The following is a 22,300-nucleotide window of genomic DNA, read 5'->3' as shown; positions in this document are numbered from 1 at the left end:
CGGACTAGTCCGGTGGTAGTCAGTGGTGGCTGGGCCCGGCTCCGTGGCCCTGGTGGGTGTCAGTAGAATATGTGGCTTGCTTGTTAATGGTTGTGTTCGTGACGCCACCTGTGGTATGCGGCTAATAAGCCGCCGCTGCTGTGTGAGGCCTCCGGGATGATGTTATGGCAGCAATGGTAGTACTGCTCCCCACAGGTGGAGCAATGCCCGGGGCACAGTTGGTGCTTGTGAATGTCTATGCAGATGAAATAACAGAGACCACTTCAAGGGTGCAGTTCAAGTTCTTTACTCACACTTCTTGTCACAGCTGTAGGGACCCTCAGACTGCTGGGACCACTGTCAGGGACCTCCGCCGTTTCTGGATGATTCAGAGAGTAAAAGCCGGTGCCCTCCTCTTAGTGTCTCTTTCTTCTGCTGTCTCCCTTAGCCTTGCCTTTGTTAGGATGGACCTGGCTTGGCCTCCACTACAGCCTCCAGGCTGGGGGGTCACCTGTCGGCTGATTACCCCTTTTCTGAAGGTCTGCTCTGGGTTCTGGCCCTGGGAGTTTACAACGTTCCCTGGGCCTCGGTTTTTACTGTTTGGAGATTGTCTTTGCACTCCTCCAGTCTCTAGGGACCGTCCTCTGTCGCAGCTTAATCACTCCACCGATGTCAATGTGGAACAGGCCACCGCAGCCTGCAACTACCCGTGGCGCCTCTAGGCCCTCGCTTCGGTACCTATCAAGGACTGCTCGTGGTACCTCCAGGACTACCCGTGGCCCTGCGACTCCTGCTGTTCCTACGTGGTGTCACCTGGACCTCTGGGTCCCAGGGTCTTCACCAGGAAGCGTCTCCTTCAGTTCCTCTGTTCCTGTCTGACTTGGAGCTTTCTTTCCTTCTTTCTTTCTTTCTTTTCTTTCTTTTCTTTCTCCTCCTTGCCTGCCTCCAGCAGGCCTCCTCCTCCCTCCTTTCTCTTTCACAGCTACATGCTGCTTCTCTCACTCCCTGAGGTAAACTCAAACTAACTTGACCTTCCTTTCTCTATCTGCTCTCTGGTGGCTCCTCCCACCTCCCCAGTTGCTAAGCTACCTCCCTATGGGAGCAGGGATGGGTCTTACAGCCCCTCTCAGCATGCAGCATGGGAGGGTTGCCTGCCACTTTCCCTGGTCCCAGTATGTACCTAACAATGGGTGTAGTGTGGATTTACCAGGGGACCGGAGTTCACTCTCTTCCTCTCCCAGAATGGGGCATCACACCGCTGGTGGGGTGCAATGACCTGTGGCGACGGAAGCCTCAGGGGCGCCACACTCCCCCACAGCAAATCCCAGCACGTCCTCGGGCTGAAAAACAACAAAAACATGTGGAAGAACTGCAAAACATTTTTGGTATGCAAAACATAAAACAATAAAACATTTCTTCCCTTTATGGGAGGCACATATCAGTGAACGTTGCGAACTTCTTATAAAGAAACTATGTGTGCACTTTCAGTTCATTGCACAGTTTGGGCACTTCCCCCATAATTCTGGTAGGGGGCACAACGGGTGCAACTATTTACATTTTCGGCTACAACCAGTCCAGTAGCCCGGCAGTTCGTTTCTTTCAATCAAACACTAATGGGACAAATCAACCAGCCATTAAGTCCAATGGCCTGGTTACATAGGACACATAAACAACATACCAGCCACTAAGTCCAGTGGCCTGGTAGGACATAACACATACACTTCCACCGGGGGCCCACATTCCAGTTCAGTGGCCCGGTAGCACATAACATGGGGGGTGACGTCTTCAAAAAGCATCAGGGGCAGTACAGCAGGAAAGGGTGTCATCTTCGAAAAGAATAAGGGGCAAAACACGAGGGACTTCTTCAAAAAGAATGAGGGGCTATGTACAGTTCAGCAACTCCTTACTTCTTTACTTCTTTACATGTAGGGATTCTTCTCCGGCTCCCCACCTGGCAGCAGGTAAACAGCGGTCAGCACAGTCTGCGTCTGCTGGTCTTGGCGGGCCACGCCTGGCATGGCGGCGGCCTGTATTGGAGTCGCTGCTGTGACCGATTCTTGACGGGCCGCACCTGGCGTGGCTGCGGCCTGGGCTTGGCGGGCCGCATCTGCGGCGTGGATTAACGTCGCCGCTGCGGCGGGATCTTGCTTGTCCGAGCGGGGTATCGCTGCTGGGGCCTGAGCTGGACGGGCCGGGCTTGGCGTCGCTGCTGCGGTGTGGATGGGCGTCGCTCCGGCGGCGAAATCCTGACGGGCCGCACCTGGGGTGGCTGCGGCCCGGATCGGCGTCGCCATGCCGGGCATCTCTCCAGGGACCGCGGGCATGGTAGCGGGGGTTGGGGCACTCGCGCCGGCAGGGGCATTAAATGACTCACCCCTCAGTAGCATCTCCGGTGTTCTGGCGGTCGCTGCTCCGCGCGTCGCTTGCCGGATCTGCTGCATCACCTCCGCCTGCAGCCGTTCACACCACTGGTCCATCTCCCAGCCCCACCAGTCAGCGGAGTCCAGCTCTGGATCGCTGCGTGTGGACGCCATCCTCTCTGCGTCTCCTTCTGCGCGATCTCCCAGCAGCAAGCTGGTAACTTCCCGCTCCTTCATCCTGTCAGCCATCCTCCCGACCTCAGCCTTCAGCTCAGCGGCGGTCACAGGCCCGATCCAGGTGAGCTCTTCCTGGCCTCCGCTTACAGGAGCCATTTTCTTTCTCTGCTGCTCTGGCATTTTGACTTGTTCTGCCAGCCGGCCAGCTTTTCTAGGCGCCATTTCTTCTTCTTCCGTTTTCTATGGTGGGCATCGCTTCGCGCGCTTTTCTTGGACAAGGGGGCGGGGCTTCTCTTCGCGCCCTTTCTTCTTACACGCCCCCCTTCTTCCCGCTCTCAGCAGCGCTAATGGCGGCGGTTTCTCAGTCAAGTACACAGTCTGTCACACGGTTCTCCAGGCGCACAGTACCCGGTTAGACCGGGCACGAAATCCTGTTCGTGACGCCAAAGTTGACTCGCCCACCCCAGGGCTATGGGACACCCGGTGCCGGGCCGGACTAGTCCGGTGGTAGTCAGGGGTGGCTGGGCCCGGCTCCGTGGCCCTGGTGGGTGTCAGTAGAATATGTGGCTTGCTTGTTAATGGTTGTGTTCGTGACGCCACCTGTGGTATGCGGCTAATAAGCCGCCGCTGCTGTGTGAGGCCTCCGGGATGATGTTATGGCAGCAATGGTAGTACTGCTCCCCACAGGTGGAGCAATGCCCGGGGCACAGTTGGTGCTTGTGAATGTCTATGCAGATGAAATAACAGAGACCACTTCAAGGGTGCAGTTCAAGTTCTTTACTCACACTTCTTGTCACAGCTGTAGGGACCCTCAGACTGCTGGGACCACTGTCAGGGACCTCCGCCGTTTCTGGATGATTCAGAGAGTAAAAGCCGGTGCCCTCCTCTTAGTGTCTCTTTCTTCTGCTGTCTCCCTTAGCCTTGCCTTTGTTAGGATGGACCTGGCTTGGCCTCCACTACAGCCTCCAGGCTGGGGGGTCACCTGTCGGCTGATTACCCCTTTTCTGAAGGTCTGCTCTGGGTTCTGGCCCTGGGAGTTTACAATGTTCCCTGGGCCTCGGTTTTTACTGTTTGGAGATTGTCTTTGCACTCCTCCAGTCTCTAGGGACCGTCCTCTGTCGCAGCTTAATCACTCCACCGATGTCAATGTGGAACAGGCCACCGCAGCCTGCAACTACCCGTGGCGCCTCTAGGCCCTCGCTTCGGTACCTATCAAGGACTGCTCGTGGTACCTCCAGGACTACCCGCGGCCCTGCGACTCCTGCTGTTCCTACGTGGTGTCACCTGGACCTCTGGGTCCCAGGGTCTTCACCAGGAAGCGTCTCCTTCAGTTCCTCTGCTCCTGTCTGACTTGGAGCTTTCTTTCCTTCCTTCTTTCTTTCTTTCTTTTCTTTCTTTTCTTTCTCCTCCTTGCCTGCCTCCAGCAGGCCTCCTCCTCCCTCCTTTCTCTTTCACAGCTACATGCTGCTTCTCTCACTCCCTGAGGTAAACTCAAACTAACTTGACCTTCCTTTCTCTATCTGCTCTCTGGTGGCTCCTCCCACCTCCCCAGTTGCTAAGCTACCTCCCTATGGGAGCAGGGATGGGTCTTACAGCCCCTCCCAGCATGCAGCATGGGAGGGTTGCCTGCCACTTTCCCTGGTCCCAGTATGTACCTAACAATGGGTGTAGTGTGGATTTACCAGGGGACCGGAGTTCACTCTCTTCCTCTCCCAGAATGGGGCATCACACCGCTGGTGGGGTGCAATGACCTGTGGCGACGGAAGCCTCAGGGGCGCCACACATATACACAGGCTAGAAGGTTGCCGCTCATTTTTTAGAAGAGCTGGCAACTCCTCCCATCGATTTCCGGGAAGCTGACGTCACAGAACAGGGCACCCAATAGGAGGGGACGCTCCGTGCATGCGCACTACAATGGGCACCCCCCCAGCAATCCGGAAGCGCCACGAAGCCTGCAGCCGCAAGAACGCCGCCGCAAGTAAATGCTGCTCACCTGCTCTCCATGCCGCCATTCCTCCATCCCGTACCTCGCCGCCCCTTCTCAGCCCGTCTTTACTGGTGGGAGGGCGTTTCCGCACTCAGACAGGACCCCCATGGGTCTGCTGCGGCGTATCCACAGCACCTCGGCTGATCGTAGCAGAACCTGTGCCGCTGCAAAAAGAAACGGCCGGCTGGGGCTGGTTCATCCATCTTCGGCCCCAATAGGACCAAACAGAATCCCTGGGAATTCCTGGGGGCTCCCTGTTCAAGGACTGATGCGGGGAGAGGTACCGCCCCTTTTTATCCTGGAGGTTTCCTGTCCTTGAAGGGCGGATCCCCTCTCTCGTGGTGCCGTCATGGGTGCTGGAAAAATTAGCCCTAGCAAGAATTTTAAGCATTTTCAGTTTAAGGCTTAAATATAAGCCCTACCCCAAAAATAAGCCCTCGTTGTAGTTCCATAATGAAGTGTCCTTGTAGTTAAAAAAAAGTTAAAGAATACTGCAGGACGTTTCATTATAAAAAGCAGACACCTCCAAAAGAAAGAAGACAGAAGACCCTGCAATCATACTCCCCAGACACCGAACGGGAGGACCTGCGGTGGAACACACACCCACACACACGAGATCGCACACCCACACACACGAGATCGCACACCCACACACTTCAGATTGCACACCCACACACTTCAGATCGCACAGACACACACTTCAGATTGCACACCCACACACTTCAGATTGCACACCCACACACTTCAGATCGCACAGACACACAGATCAGATCGTGCACTCACATCAGATCACGCACCCACGCACATCAGATCGCGCGTGCACACACATCAGATCGCGCGCACACACATCAGATCGCGCGCACAGACACACACCAGATCGGACAGACACACACACCAGATCGGACAGACACACACACCAGATCGCACACCCACACACACCAGATCGCAGACCCACACACACCAGATCGCACACCCACACACATCAGATCGCACACCCACACACATCAGATCGCACACCCACACACTTCAGATCGCGCACCCACACACTTCAGATCGCACAGACACACACATCAGATCGTGCACTCACATCAGATCGCACACTCACGCACATCAGATCGCGCGCACACACATGAGATCATGCACGCACACACACACACACACCAGATCGCACAGACACACACACACACCAGATCGCACAGACACACACACACACCAGATCGCACACACACACACACACCAGATCGCACACCCACACACACCAGATTGCACACCCACACACATCAGATCACACACCCACACACATCAGATCGCGCACCCACACACATCAGATCGCGCACCCACACACATCAGATCACGCACCCACACACACGAGATCGCACACCCACACACACGAGATCGCACACCCACACACTTCAGATTGCACACCCACACACTTCAGATCGCACAGACACACACTTCAGATTGCACACCCACACACTTCAGATTGCACACCCACACACTTCAGATCGCACAGACACACAGATCAGATCGTGCACTCACATCAGATCACGCACCCACGCACATCAGATCGCGCGTGCACACACATCAGATCGCGCGCACACACATCAGATCGCGCGCACAGACACACACCAGATCGGACAGACACACACACCAGATCGGACAGACACACACACCAGATCGCACACCCACACACACCAGATCGCAGACCCACACACACCAGATCGCACACCCACACACATCAGATCGCACACCCACACACATCAGATCGCACACCCACACACTTCAGATCGCGCACCCACACACTTCAGATCGCACAGACACACACATCAGATCGTGCACTCACATCAGATCGCACACTCACGCACATCAGATCGCGCGCACACACATGAGATCATGCACGCACACACACACACACACCAGATCGCACAGACACACACACACACCAGATCGCACAGACACACACACACACCAGATCGCACACACACACACACCAGATCGCACACCCACACACACCAGATTGCACACCCACACACATCAGATCACACACCCACACACATCAGATCGCGCACCCACACACATCAGATCGCGCACCCACACACATCAGATCGCGCACCCACACACATCAGATCGCACACCCATACAAACATCAGATGGCAGACACACACACATCAGATCTCGCAGACACACTCACCACATCTGGCGATACCGATTGCTTCTGGCTGGCAGACAATCCTGAGACACAGTGCGGTTGAACGCATAGAGAACCTGCGGTGGAACGCATCAATGCATTCCACTGCCGAATCCTCCATGCATTCCACTGCAGGTCCTCACGCTCCACTGCACTGCGTACTATCTTTCTCTGCTGGATGGAAGCAATCAGTATTGCCGTATGTGGTGAGTGAGTGTGTGCGAGCTCATGTATGTGAGTGTGTCGCCCAGAAGCAGGGGAGGGCCATATAGAGCATACCTGCTGGGAGCGCCAACCAAGGATCCCAGGAGGACCTGGGAGCCACGCAGACGTCTGAGGTCTGGCAAGTATGATTCTACTGGGAAGGGGGTTCTGCGTTTTTGGGGAGGGTAAACTTACTCCCAACCGTGTTTCCCCAAGAATACAACCTACCTTTAAAATAAGCCCTAGCACTTTTTTCAGGGAAAAAAAGTACAAGGCGGTGTCTTATTTTTGAAAAAACATGATATATACAAAGACAGTTAGGCAGGGAATATAGACATGCACCCAGAACTGCTCATGGTTCTAGGTGCTCCGGTGACCTGACAGGCTCCCTTTTAAGCTTTTTTTCCCTCTATCTCAGAAACTTGAGTGTTGTAAAGGGTTTTATGGGCACCAATGTCTGGTATGCCCAGGTGGACTGAACAACGTCTGTTCAAATAATGGATGGTGTCAAGATCATATTGCTGGAAGTGGAGAATGTAAATGCAAAGAAGGTTTTCATGGAACGGCTTGTGAAACATGTGAAGCTGGAAGATATGGAAAAGAGTGTAAATCAGGTGATGTTACTTTTCTAAAACATAAGTATGGATGATGTCATATGGCATTGATGATTTGTTGCTACTTGCAAGCATGTTCCAAACAACAGAAATGTTTAGGTTAGGCAAGGTGCACACATGTCACGGGTGATAGACAATCCTGTAGTGTCCGACAATAGAAGGTCACAGCGTTTAGCTGCTCAAAATGTTCCCTGACTTTCTATTATTTCTGCTGTCAGTATTCAGTGTACTAGGTACCACTTCTGCTGGGTTTTCATCCTTTTTCCCTTTAGGATCCAATGGAGATCCCCTTCCCTTCAGCTGTTAATCATCTGTTTTCCCGCTTAGATTTAAATACTCTCATTTTCCTTGGACTTGTGCTGGTGATATTCAATTCCTTTACGAGCTCTGGATGCAAGCAAGTGGCTTGCACTCATCAGTAGGATCATTGCTGCTCTTTGCTGAACTTCTTCCTGAGACATCGGGATATAAGTTGTTCATGTGATTTCTTCATGGGTGTGCTCTCTGTGTCTTCTTTAATGTTTAGTGGGATTGAGGAGCTCATCCTACCCATTCCCTATCTAGGGCCCAGCTCTAGTGTCATCCTAGGGTGAGGTATCTGGCTCGGCGCATAGGTGCAGAACCTATCCAGGGTGGTGAGGGACCCCATGGGCCAACGGTAGGTTTGGTCAGGCTTCACCATCTCCCTCTAGATGCAGGGTTTCCCTTCCCCTTTGTTGTTCGTTTGGTACTCCCCCATACCTAGTGTGACAACACTGCGTCTGTACACTTAGCCTAAAATATCCAGCAGGAGCTTTTCCTAATGTATAGTCATGCAAAAGATTAAACAAACTCTCTTTGAATTTTATCGTTTTACAAATTAGGTCATAAAAAAGTCTAGTCCTTAGAAGGCTTTAAAATTAGATAACGACAACATCTGCACAATAACACAGAAGTAGTGTGTGAAAATTGAAGTACACCCTTACTGCTTTTATTGGAATTAAGAAGGTGCTGCTGCTAAACAATTGCTTCTGATTAAATGCTCATCAGCAAGTAAAAGCAGAAGTTCTGTCAGCTTGCTGGACTGGAGCATTCAGGTGTTTGTTAACACACTGCCAAACAGCAAACATCTTAGAGAAGTTAAGGGGGCTTTACACGCTACGATATCGTTAATGTTTTATCGTCGGGGTCACGTTGTTTGTGACGCACATCCGGCGTCATTAACGATATCGTAACGTGCAACAGTTATGTGCGTCCTAAAACGATCGCAAAATCAGCCAAACTCGTTTGCTGCGGAGAGGTTGTCCTAAAACAAAAAATCGTTTACCTCTCATTAGCGATGTTGTTCCTCGTTCCTGCGGCAGCACACATCGCTGTGTGTGACACCGCAGGAGCGAGGAACATCTCCTTACCTGCCTCCACCGGCAATGCGGAAGGAAGGAGGTGGGCGGGATGTTTATGTCCCGCTCATCTCCGCCCCTCCGCTTCTATTGGCCGCCTGCCGTGTGACGTCGCTGTGACGCCGCACGACCCGCCCCCTTAGGAAGGAGGCGGGTCGCCGGCCAGAGCGACGTCGCAGGGCAGGTAAGTGCGTGTGACGGGGGCAAGCGAGGTTGTGCGACACGGGCAGCGATATGTCCGTGTCGCACAACCGACGGGGGCGGGTACCATCGCTTGCGATCTCGCTAGCGAGATCGCAGCGTGTAAAGCCCCCTTTAGTGTTGCTGTTTTTCAATCTGGAAGAGATTCTAAGTAAATTTCCAAACAATTTGGAGTTTATTATTCTGTAGTGAGAAAGATTATTCACAAGTGGAAAACTTTCAAGACAGTTAACAATCTCCCCAGAAGTGAGCTATGGAAATTTTCCTCAATGTCAGACCATGTAATCCTATACATATTTAATAAAAGAAACTAAAGAGCTGCAGTTCAGACTCTAAAGGCCTCAGCATAGTAAATTTTCAACTTCATCATGGTACAATTAGAAAACGTCTGATCTATACATAATATATCAGACCTGGTGGTGGAGGGGAGACTGTTTGGGCTTGCTTCGCAGTCACAGGAGCTGGGCACCTCTGGTATACCAAAATATTTTAGAGTCAAATGTGAAGTCATCTATCCAAAGCTAAACCTTGGCCAAAACCAGGTCATGCAACAGGACATTGATCCCAAGCACAAAAGTAACTCTACCTATCAAAATGGCTGAAAAATAAGAGTCAAGGTGTTGCAATGTCCCTGTCCAAGTCAAGACTTTAGCCTAATTGAAATTCCATGGTGGGCCCTTAAAGGGATTGTCCACTACTTATAAATTGACTGCCTTCCATAGGATAGGACGGTCGTCGATGTCAGCTGGGGTCCAACACCCCACACCCCCGCTGCTCAGCTGTTCTTGATGCTACCTGCGGTGGCAGCAGGCAACTGGAAATGCTCAGTTCAGATTATTCAGATCATCAGTGTAAAATTTCCCTCTTTAAAGGGAACTTGTCACCACTTTTTTGACGTATAAGCTGCGGCACATGCTAAATTCTTGAAAACTGACAAATGGCAGAAAAGATAATTGGTGCGAGAAGTTTTATATATTTTGTTTTACCCACAGAATGTGATTGTGTTCATGGAAAATGTAATGATGGACTGACCGGGGATGGATTCTGCCACTGTGATAAAGGCTGGACCGGTTATACTTGTGAAATCGGTAAATATAGCGCAAGGTTTTGTGATATATAAACAGCATATAGGCTCACTAGCGCCACCTATTGGAAGCAGCAATCCCATAAGTCAGTTTTAGCCCTTTTAAGAACCTTGCAGCATGTTTTAGGCGGGCTTTGCACGTTGCGACATCGCAAGCCGATGCTGCGATGTCGCACGCGATAGTCCCCGCCCCCGTCGCAGGTACGATATCTTGTGATAGCTGGCGTAGCGAAAATTATCGCTACGCCAGCTTCAAATGCACTCACCTACCCTGCGACCGGCGCTTTGGCTGGCGACCCGCCTCCTCCCTAAGGGGGCGGGTCGTGCGGCGTCATAGCGACGTCACACGGCAGGCAGCCAATAGCGGCGGAGGGGCGGAGATGAGCAGGATGTAAACATGCCGCCCACCTCCTTCCTTCCGTATAGCCGCCGGCGGCAGGTAAGGTGAAGTTCCTCGCTCCTGCGGCGTAACACACAGCGATGTGTGCAGCCGCAGGAACGAGGAACAGCATCGTACCTGTCGCGGCAGCATAATTATGGAAAAGTCGGAGCCTGCAACGATGATACAATAACGACGCTTTTGCGCTTGTTCATCGTATCATCTAGAATTTACACACAACGATGTCGAAAGTGACGCCGAATGTGCGTCACTTTCGATTTGATCCCACCGACATCGTACGTGCGATGTTGCAACGTGCAAAGCCGCTTTAGGGTATATGGCCATACCAGAAGCTCCATTTGCAGGCAGCTGTTTCGGGAGTTGTTGCCTCTCATCAGTGCAAAGTAAGAGATTGGTTAGTTGGAATAAAAGCTTTCAATGAGGGAGGTTAAAGCATAAAGATTCATGAAATGGAGGGTGAAGGAGTAAAGTTTCATGCAATGCTTCCTGGGAAATAATATATGCAAATATCCTATGCACAGAGGTAGATAACGGATTCTATAGTGCCACCTAGCTTAAAAAAAAGTCTGTAGTGTCAAAATGCTTGGGTTTGTAAAGTTACGCTTGTACATCAGGGTGTCGCCTGAATAAAAATACCCCAGAAAATCTCCATAATTAGTTACTCTTAAAGGGGTTTTCCCACAAACAAAGTCAATTTCAAAGTTGATTTTAATCAATAGATCTTGGAATAATAATCTGACCATGGTCTGGTATGATCAGACCATGTCCCTGTACGATCAGACACGGCCATTACACAGTAGAGAAACATATATAAGATTATCTCAGCACAGGAACATTTTTTTTAAACACATCCAATTGTGGAAATTATTATTTTTCTAAGGCTATGTGCGCACTAGAAAAGTGATTATTCTCAAGAAAATTTCTTGAGAAACTTCTGGGAGTTGAAGAGTACCGCACCTTCGGTAAAAAAATGCACCCAAACCGCGGGAAAAACGCATGCGTTTTTGCCGCGGTTTTGCCGCGGTTTTTTTGCAGGTTGGTCCCTGCGGTTTTTTTATGCTAAACTGCAATAAATAGTATAGATAATAGATAGATAATCGATAGACAGACAGATAATGGATAGAGGGAAAGAAGGATAGATGAATAGATAGAGGGATAGATAGATAGATGGATAGATAGATAGATGAGAAAGACCAATATAATGTTCCACCCCCTGCATATTCTAAGCTGGCACCCTTTAGTGACTTTCATGTGGCACTAAAGGGTGCCTAGCCTTGTATTTAGCCAAAAAATAAATAAATAATTAAAAAAAAAATGACGTGAGGTCCCCCCATCTTTTGTAGCCAGCTAGGGTAAAGCAGACGGCTGTAGCCTGCAGACCACAGCTGGCAGCTTCACCTTGGCTGGTAATCCAAAACAGAGGGCACCCCACGCTGTTATTTTACATTAAATAAATAATTTAAAACAAAAAACGTGGGGTCCCCCCCATATTGGATCACCAGCCAAGGTAAAGCGGACAGCTGGGGTCTGATATTCTCAGACTAGGGAGGTCCACTGTTATTGGACACTCCCCAGCCTAAAAATAGCAGGCCGCTGCCGCCCCAGAAGTGGCACATCCATTAGACGTGCCAATCCTGGCACTTCGCCCAACTCATCCCATTGCCCTGGTGCGGTGGCAAACGGGGTAATATATGGGGTTGATGCCAGATGTGTAATGTCACCTGGCATCAAGCCCTGGGGTTAGTGATGTCACGCGTCTATCAGATACCTGACATCACCAACCCAGTCAGTACGAAATAAAAAATAGACAACAAAAAAAGTTTTATTTGAAAAAACACTCCCCACATTCCCTCTGTCACCAATTTATTGACAAGAACAATCAAATCCGGGTCCGGCGTAATCCAATAAGGGGGGGGGTCCCACGACGATCCATACCATAGTCACTGTCCCAGTAAGTGAAGAACAGAATGTTCCCCATTGGCTGGGAGAGCAATGCAGTGACCTGAGCTAACATCAATAGGTCAGCCCAGGTCACTGCAGGGGATGACGAGCGCTGCCTGATGGCAGGATAGATGAGATCATTACCTGCTGTGATGATCTCCTGCAGTCCTGCCATCAGTGCTGTCACTGCCTTCTATGCCCGCCGCGTTCTCAGCAGTATCGCGAGAGCCCGTGACGAGACGGCAGTGACAGCGGTGACGTCAGGAGGCAGGAGATCGTCACAGCAGGTAATGATCTCCTCTCACCTCCTGACAGCAGCGCCCGTCATCCCCACGGCTGCACGCACTGCTGTGTGTCAGTGTCTGCCTGCGCTGCAGCGTGACAAGCTGCTGATACTGCATGCAGACACTGACACTGCAGGGCAGGCAGCCGCGGGGCCGGAGCGGGACACAGACTGCACGGGCACCTGGAGGTCGCACGGAAGTGCTTCTGTGCAGCGTCCAGGGAGTGTGACGTCTGTGTTTACTCTGCTCCGCTTCCTCTTCCTGGCATAATGACATCACTCCCTGCAAAACCGCAGGCAGCGATGAGCATTACCGCAGGTAAATCGCGGCTATAGCGGGGGTATACCGCACATCATTTGCTACCTGCGGTATACCCCCGGTATTTCGCGATTATATTACAGTGAATGGAGTGAAATACCAGGGGTACCTGCAGAAAAGAAGTGACATGCACATTTTCACATTTTCTCAAGAAATTTTCTCAAAGAATTTTCTTGAGAAAAAAACGCAGCGTGCGCACAGCTATTTTTTTTCCCCATAGGTTTTGCTGGGAAATGTCTGCAGAAAGATTTCAAACATTTCTCAAGAAATTTCCGCAGCAAAACCGCGGGTAAATCCGCGAGTAAATACGGCCTAGTGCGCACAGAGCCTTAGATCTATTAATTTAAATTAACCTTAAAATGAACGTTGTTTGTGGGAAAACCCCTTTAAAGGGAGACGTTCTGACGTTAGGAGTATATTAGTGAATAGTTTTTTTCTGCAGTTATATATATCTGTATTTTATGCACTCGTTGTTACTGAGTTGAAATTTTATACTTTGAAATTAATTCTTTATTTTTTTAGATCTCAAAACAGATTTGTGCAATGGCACCTGCAGCATTTATGCCAAGTAAGTAAATGATGATTAGGGTACTGGTACCGGAAAGTAGGTGTTATTAGTGTATGCAGGGCATGGAGAGGAGAGTGGTCAGCTCATGTGGATCAGCAGGCAACACCAGTCCAGTCCTAAATCAGGGCCACATATATGTATCAGGCTCAGAAACTGAGCCTGCACCATAGCCAGGAGAGGCCGACTGTGTTACACAGCCGACACCTGCTGGCACTAAAATCTAGCTCCAATAGTTGATGTTTAATTATTTAAATGCCACGCTCAGTCACAGAGAGCTGCATTTAATTGATGTGTGCCACGGCGTGGACCAAGGGAGAGTTCAGCATGAGCCAAATCAAACAACGACAAGGGTAACACCATGACAAACAAGGGGTACACCAGTGACATTTTAACAACTGAGGCCCCTAGGACTAGTGAGAGGGAAGATGGACACCTCCTCCACTTACCTCCACTCCTAGTTAGTCCCTATACAGGTTCCTCATCTGTCGCCGGACAGGAACCTGGAGCCCTGAGAGACCCTAGAATAGTCCTGGCTAGGGAGTGGGCAGGTGATGGACACTAGCCCCACCGCTACACTAAAACAACACCAGGGAAGGAAGTCAGATAGGGGGAACACAACAACAGCCTGCTGCAGTCAGCCCCAAGACTGCAGCCACCACAGCAACTTCAACTGGGGGTTTCAGCAGCTCCAGGACCACTATCCGAATGGAAAAGAGAATAACCGACACCCTCTGCTGGTAGCAGAGGGTATATAAAGGGACTGGGAGTGGTCCCAAACCGGAAACATCTGAGCTGGTAATGAGGCTGATTCCTGGCAGGGAATACAGACATTAAAGAAAAACCACAGAGACAATACCTCTAAAAATCAAAACTTTAATGAATCAATATTAAAACAGACACAAAGTGTCTCTCTCCAGACAACATATAGGACATACAACAGTGCCAGTGAATGTTAGATGGAAATAGGTTAGCGTGAGGAAAATTAGCGATAGACAGGTTGCCAGGGAATAACTGTAGATACTAAATCACAACCTCTGCTTACCCTTCCTAACAACGGAGGGTGCTGTAAATTGTAGGACACCCCCCGTTCCAGGTGGCTGACCCTCGCTGTCCCTATTGCTCACTAACATATGTCCACCACCAAGAAGACCGGGTGAGTAAGTGTAAAGACGAACCACAAAAACACACAATAGAGTTAAAAAGGTTGGTTCCTGACTGGACTGAAATCTCCAGTCAGAGGGACAGATGTAATTGTTAGGACAGAGCCAAAAGGACCAACTAAGACAAGCTGGCACCCTCAGCTCTCCCTCTTAGGGAGCCACTTAGGTGCCACTGTTGTATGTCCTATATGTTGCCTGGAGAGAGACACTTTGTGTCTGTTTTAATATTGATTCATTAAAGTTTAGATTTTTAGAGGTATTGTCTCTGGTTTTTCTACTATCATACCTCGGTATTCTATTTGTCGTGGTTCTACGCAATACTGACATTAACCCTACGACTGCCAAACTAAAGGAAACACATTTAGTATTGAGAGTTAAGAGTCGAAAAGATTCTCAAGTCCAGAATCTGTCACTAGCCTCATAATGAAGATAAACAGCAGTGACAATGTGATTGCAGATGCACACACGCTCTGGCTTACATCGGCCCCCTGTAACATAATCACGGGGTATCGATGGGTTATCATGACATTTGGAGGCCTCCTGATAGCCCCCCCTGTTGCCATCATAGTCCTCCCATGAAAGCTGGGTTTTATAGGAGAACAGAATTTTCTATACATAATGAAATATTTTAGTATTGCATTATTTAGAACAAGCAATGAAACAATTGCAAGTTATAATCCCCTAATATAAACAAGCAACAAATAAATAAAAATAGTTTTTAAAAATCTAAATATTCGCTACCTTATCTAATATATAAAGCTGAGTGTATGTGTGTATATGTGTGTGTGTGTGTGTATATATATATGTTAGTGTGTGTGTGTGTGTGTGTGTGTGTATGTATGTATGTCCGCTAAAGGAATCCGCACCGTCGCATTTACAATCACTAAATTATTCACAGACGCCCCGTGTGACTCAGGGAACGTCATAGACTATGTTTGGGTGGGAAAATTTAACCCCGCGCTTTACAGTTACTCTTCAAAAATCCTGCCTCCGTTAAACTGAATGGAGGTGGGAGCTATAGGTTATTAATAGCAACTGCCACTGGTTGCTATAGGAACAAAATAAACTGTTAGTATAAGAAGCTTATGTGTAAGATAATAAGATGTCGGTGGTGAGACGGATAGAGAGACAAAAAGAGACAAACAGACAGACAGAGGCACAGACAGAGACAGATGCAGAAAGAGACAGACGGGGAAAGAGACAGAGACAGCCCTGAAAAGAGACAGCCCTGAAAAGAGACAGCCCTGGAAAGAGACAGCCCTGGAAAGAGACAGACGGGCAAAGAGACAGACGGGCAAAGAGACAGACGGGCAAAGAGACAGACGGGCAAAGAGACAGACGGGCAAAGAGACAGCCCTGGAAAGAGACAGCCGGGCAAAGAGACAGACACAGAGATGGAGACAGATAGACTGAAACAAATACAGAGAGAGAGAGAGAAACAGACAGACCGAAACATAGACACAGACAGACAAGGAAAGAGACAGACAGAGAGACAGACAGACAGCGACACACATACAGAGACAGAGAGACCGTTACTATCCCGGGCAACGCCGGGTACTACAGCTAGTTATAAATAAATAAATTTTAGTTCCAAAGTTTGTGAAAGTCTGATCTATCAAATATAAAATTAACCTGAATGCTGTAAAACAAATCAAAACTCCAGAATTTCCGTTCTTCAGTTACATCACCTCCCTAATAAAATGCAATAAAAAAAGAGGTACAAATTTTAGTATGAACTACAAATCAGTATAAATAAAAGTCCGCTTTCTATGCAAAAAACAAGTCCTCACACAGGTCCATCAATAGAAAGATAGAAAGGTTTACGAGTCTCAACAAAAGCTATTGTTCTTAGAAGGGGAGATAAAAATGAAAGCACCAAAAATATAAATTGGCCTAGGCTGGAAAGGGATAATATTGTAATCTTTGTAGATAGAGCTATATCACTTTACAAGCAAATGCCAAATGTTTATACTATATGTAGATCCCTACAGTATAGAGCTACAGGGCTTCTCTAGAATCATTCTGCTGATCATTAATCACTGTCACAAGTGATCACATCATTGCTCCAAGATTTGAGGAACTATCTTTTTTTTCTTACCAGCTGCATTACAAATGGTACAAACTCAACTGCACACTGTTCGTGCCTTGCTGGTTTTGCAGGAAATGGGACACATTGTACAGGTATGTTCACATTGCACAGGTGTGTTTATAGTGCACAGGTATGTTCTCAATGATACAGGTATAATCACATTGCACAGGTATAATCACATTACACAGGTGTGTTTATATTGCACAAGTATGTTCTCAATGATACAGGTATGATCACATTGCACAGGTATGATCACATTGCATAGGTATGATCACATTGCGCAGATATGATCACATTGCACAGGTATGATCACATTGCACACGTATGATCTCATTGCACAGGTATGATCACAATGCACAGATATGATCACAATGCACAGATATGATCACAATGCACAGATATGATCACATTGCACAGGTATGATCTCATTGCACACGTATGATCTCATTGCACACGTATGATCTCATTGCACACGTATGATCTCATTGCACACGTATGATCTCATTGCACACATATGATCTCATTGCACAGATATGATCTTATTGCACAGGTATGACCACAATGCACAGGAAGGATCTCATTGCACAGGTATGATCTCATTGCACAGGTATGACCACATTGCACAGGTATGACCACATTGCACAGGTAGGATCTCATTGCACAGGTAGGATCTCATTGCACAGGTAGGATCACATTGCACAGGTATGATCACATTGCACAGGTATGATCACATTGCACAGGTATGATCACATTGCACAGGCATGATCTCATTGCATAGGTATGATCACATTGCACAGGTATGTTAATGGCTGTCAACAACCAGTGCAGAAGGAACTGGGGAATCATTTATGAGAACTGCCTCACAGTAAGATCGTTCTAGTTGGCTGTAACAACCAGAGTGCAGCTATAGACAACGTGAAAGCTCAGCTCTGATTGGTTACTATGGACAACTAGAACAATCTGACTGTGAGGCAGTTTTCATAACTTATGATCCTTCAGGACACACATCTTCTTCTTTGCATATATAGATTCACCTACTAGATGTATGATCAGTGTGAAGTGATTACTAAGGGTCCTAATACTGTAAATAGTTTTTGTTTTTTTTTACTTTTTTCATACACTACAGTTCAAAGGTTTAGGGTCACTTAGATATTTCCTTATTTTTTTAAAGAAAAGCGCATATCTTTTCAATTAAGCTAACATTAAATTAACAGAAAAAAACACTCTATACATTGTTAATGTGGTAAATGAATATTCTAGCTGCAAATGTCTGGTTTTGAATGCAATATCTACATAGGTGTATAGAGGCACATTTCCAACAACCACCACTCCAGTGTTCTAATGGTACATTGAATTTGCTAACTGTTAGAAGGCTAATGGATGTTTAGAAATCCCTTGAAAACCCTTGTGCAAGTATGTTAGCACAGCTGAAAACAGTTTTGCTGATTAAAGAAGCTATAAAACTGACCTTCCTTTGAGCTAGTTGAGAATCTGGAGCATTACATTTGTTGATTCCATTAAACTCTCAAAATAACCAGAAAAAGAGAACTTTCATGTGAAACTCGACAGTCTATTCTTGTTCTTAGAAATTAAAGATATTCCATGCGAGAAATTGCCAAGAAACTGAAGATTTCCTACAACAGTGTGTACTACTTCCTTCAGAGGAGAGCACAAACAGGCTCTAACCAGAGTAGAGAGAGAAGTGGGAGGCTGCGCTGCACAACTGAGCAACAAGACAAGTACATTAGAGCCTCTAGTGTGAGGAATCGACGCCTCACAGGTCCTCAACTGGCTGCTTCTTTAAATAGTACCCGCAAAATGCCAGTGTCAACCTAAAGTGAAGAGGTGACTCCGGGATGCTGGCCATCAGGGCAGAGAGGCAATGAAAAAGCCATATCTGAAACTGGCTAATAAAAGGAAAATATTAATATGGGCAAAAGAACACAGACATTGGACAGAGGAAGATTGGAAAAAAGTGTTATAAACAGACGAATCGAAGTTTGAGATGTTTGCATCACACAGAAGAACATTTTGTGAAATGCAGAACTACTGAAAAAGATGCTGGAAGAGATGCCTAACACCATCTGTCAGGCATGGTGGAGGTAATGTGATGGTCTGGGGTTGTTTTGGTGCTGGTAAAGTGGGAGATTTGTACAAGGTAAAAGGGATTTTGAATAAGGAAGGCCATCACTCCATTTTGCAATGCCATGCCATACCCTGTGGACAGTGCTTGATTAGAGACAATTTCATCCTACAACAGGACAATGACCCAAAGAACACCTCCAAATTATGCATTAACTATTTAGGGTGAAGCAGGCAGCTGGTATTCTATCTGTAATGGAGTGGCAGCCCAGTCACCAGAGCTCAACCCTATTGAGCTGTTGTAGGAGCAGCGTGATCATATGGTGCAAAAAGTGCCCATCAAGCCAATCCAACTTGTGGGAGGGGGGAAGCATGGGGCGAAATATCTCCAGATTAACTCCGCAAATTAACAGCTAGAATGCCAAAGCTCTGCAAAACTGGAATTGCTGCAAAGGAGCATTGTGTGCCGAAAGCAAAGTCCAAAGGAGAAAATTATTATTTTAAGTAAAAATCATTATTTCTAACCTCGTCAATGTCTGGACTATATTCTCTATTCATTATGCAACTCATGTGATAAATAAAAGTATGATTTATCATGGAAAAGACAAAATTGTCTGGGAGACCCCAAACTTGGGGGGAGGGGTGAAAGGGGTTGCACTATGCTGTCCCCCTGTTAATTTTTTTTTATGTTTGTGAAAGGAGAGTAAATTTTACTATTTAATAAAAATTTGTTCAAAAAGTAGTTGTTGATCGCGTTAGTGTTACCACAAATTTGTAAAAATAAACAACTATTAATGAACAAACTCGCAAAAAAAGAAGAGCAGGGTTAAACTCCGAAGATGTTAAGTTGAGAGTTTGGTTTGTTTGGACCAGAATGGGAAAATCTGGACTAAAATTGGAAATAAATCCATTTTTTTAATGAAATTAAAGACCACACCAATGGCATGATGTTTTTCTTGTGATTTCAGAAGTCAATCCCTGTACCGTGAACAATGGTGGATGCTCCGAGTACGCAAGCTGCGCTAGAACTCCCTTGGGACTGGCGCGCTGTACATGTATTGATGGCTACAATGGAGATGGGGTCATCTGTCTTGGTGAGAGTCAGAGATTCGGATTCTTCTTCTTGGCAACATTAGTGGTAGCACTATGTAAATATGTATGACACATGGTACACCATTGTAACCCGCGTTTCCTCGAAAATCAAACACTGTCTTATATTATTTTTTGCCTCGAAAAATGCGTTAGGGCTTATTTTTTTTGGGGGGGTAGGGCTTATTTCCGGGGAAACATGGGTTGAGGGTAAGTTTATCCCTCAAAAAAGGCAGAACCCTCGCAGAAGAATCATACTTGCCAGACCCCTGACGTCTGCGTTGCCGCCCAGCAGGTGTACTCCACAATGGTCTCCTCTGCCGGCACTCACACACATAAGATTACACACACACACACACACACACACACACACAATATCCGGTAATACTGTATTGCTTCAAGCTGGCCAGGTGACCTGAGATGCAGTGCAGTGGAGCGTGAGGACCAGCGGTGGAATACCTTGATGTGTCCACTGTGTTCCAGGACCCCGAAGCAATACGGTATCACCGTGTGTGTGCGTGTTCCACCGCAGGTCGTCCCATTTGGGGTCTGGTGAATATGATTTGATTGCGGGGTCTTCTGTCTTCTTTCTTCTCTCTTCTCAGGCGTGTCTGCTTTCTATAACAAATTGTCCTGCAGAATTCTTTGAGTTTTTTAGCTGCATGAACACTTGATTATTAAATCGCAAGTGGGTTTTTTTTTCGGGGTATGGCCTATATTTAAGCCTTAAGGCTACTTTACACACTGCGATATCGGTCCCGATATCGCTAGTGTGGGTACCCGCCCCCATCTGTTGCGCGACACGGGCAAATCGCTGCCCGTGACGCACATCGCCCAGACCCGACACACATACTTACCTGCCCGGCGACGTCGCTGTGACCGGCGAACCGCCTCCTTTCTAATGGGGCGGTCCGTGCAGCGTCACAGCGACGTCACTGAGCGGCCGCCCAATAGAAGCGGAGGGGCGGAGATGAGCGGGACGTAACATCCCGCCCACCTCCTTCCTTCCTCATAGCGGCCGGGAGGCAGGTAAGGAGAGCTTCCTCGTTCCTGCGGCGTCACACATAGCGATGTGTGCTGCCGCAGGAGCGACGAACTACGTCGTTACTGCTGCAGTAACGATAATCGAGAATGGACCCCGATGTCACCGATGACCGATTTTTCACACGCAGCAACATCGCTAATGCGGCCGGATGTGCGTCACAAATTCCGTGACCCCAACGACTCCGCATTAGCGATGTCGCAGCGTGTAAAGTCCCCTTTACTCCAAAAATTCCTGCTGGGGCTTATTTTAGGGGAAACACGGTAGCAACATATGTTATACTGGAGAGGCTACTGGAGGGCCCAAGTGCTCTCAAGAGTATTGTGTCTGCAGGTCAGGAGCCAGTAGGCATCGAATGTCTGGTTATTATAATTATTATTATTTATTATTATAGCGCCATCAATTCCATGGCGCTTTACATGTGAAAGGGGTGTACATAATAGGGACAAGTACAATAATCATAAACAATAGAAGACACAGACAGGTACAGGAGGGGAGAGGTCCCTGCCCGCGAGGGCTCACAGTCTACAAGGGATAGGTGAGGATACAGTAGGTGAGGGTAGAGCTGATTGTGCGGCGCTGTATCAGACTGAGGGTTACGGCAGGTTGTAGGCTTGTCGGAAGAGCTGGGTCTGCAGGTTACTTTTGAAGCTTGTCAAGGTAGGCGAGAGTCTGATGTGTTGTGGCAGAGCATTCCAGAGTATGGGGGAGGCACGGGAGAAATCTTGGATGCGATGGTGGGAAGAAGAGATGAGAGGGGAGTCATGGTACGCTTAGAAACCAAAAGAAAAATCAAGCACAAAATTTGTAGCCTGCAATGTACCAGAATCTTGTATGATCTCGAGCAGTAAACGCCTCATTTTTGAGTCTTCAGAGTTGGAATTGATGGGTTGAGCTTGTGATGTAGAAGTGAACTACAATGGCGTTGGCTTTATTGTCCGACACTACTAGATAGGAGAGCACGAAGAATATCTGTTGTTTTTTTAGTAACAAATATTTTCCCTTTTTTCCTCCATTCTAATGCAGAGATTGATGCATGTCTGAAATATAATGGTGGCTGTCATATCCGTGCAGAATGTATTAAAACTGGGCCAAACAAGGTAATTATCCATCCTTAAAATTGCCAATAATTATGATCTAAGTGTGCGGTGGAG

The 22,300-nt window shown here is 47.9% G+C and overlaps 1 protein-coding gene across 1 annotated transcript in view; it reads left to right on the top strand.

Annotated features, from left to right (window-relative positions):
* Positions 1 to 22,300, top strand: part of LOC142249827 (stabilin-1-like) — a 281,112-nt gene that overhangs the window by 132,444 nt on the left and 126,368 nt on the right. The window contains exons 30-35 of the mRNA XM_075321739.1: positions 7,314 to 7,509; positions 10,082 to 10,177; positions 13,639 to 13,684; positions 16,946 to 17,025; positions 19,984 to 20,109; positions 22,173 to 22,246. Of these exons, the coding sequence (XP_075177854.1) occupies positions 7,314 to 7,509; positions 10,082 to 10,177; positions 13,639 to 13,684; positions 16,946 to 17,025; positions 19,984 to 20,109; positions 22,173 to 22,246 (618 nt within the window). The remainder of the gene's footprint in view (positions 1 to 7,313; positions 7,510 to 10,081; positions 10,178 to 13,638; positions 13,685 to 16,945; positions 17,026 to 19,983; positions 20,110 to 22,172; positions 22,247 to 22,300) is intronic.

The sequence above is a fragment of the Anomaloglossus baeobatrachus genome, chromosome 8, assembly GCF_048569485.1.
Source record: "Anomaloglossus baeobatrachus isolate aAnoBae1 chromosome 8, aAnoBae1.hap1, whole genome shotgun sequence".
Lineage (NCBI taxonomy): Eukaryota > Metazoa > Chordata > Amphibia > Anura > Aromobatidae > Anomaloglossus > Anomaloglossus baeobatrachus.
This window is presented reverse-complemented; position numbering and strand designations above follow the sequence as displayed.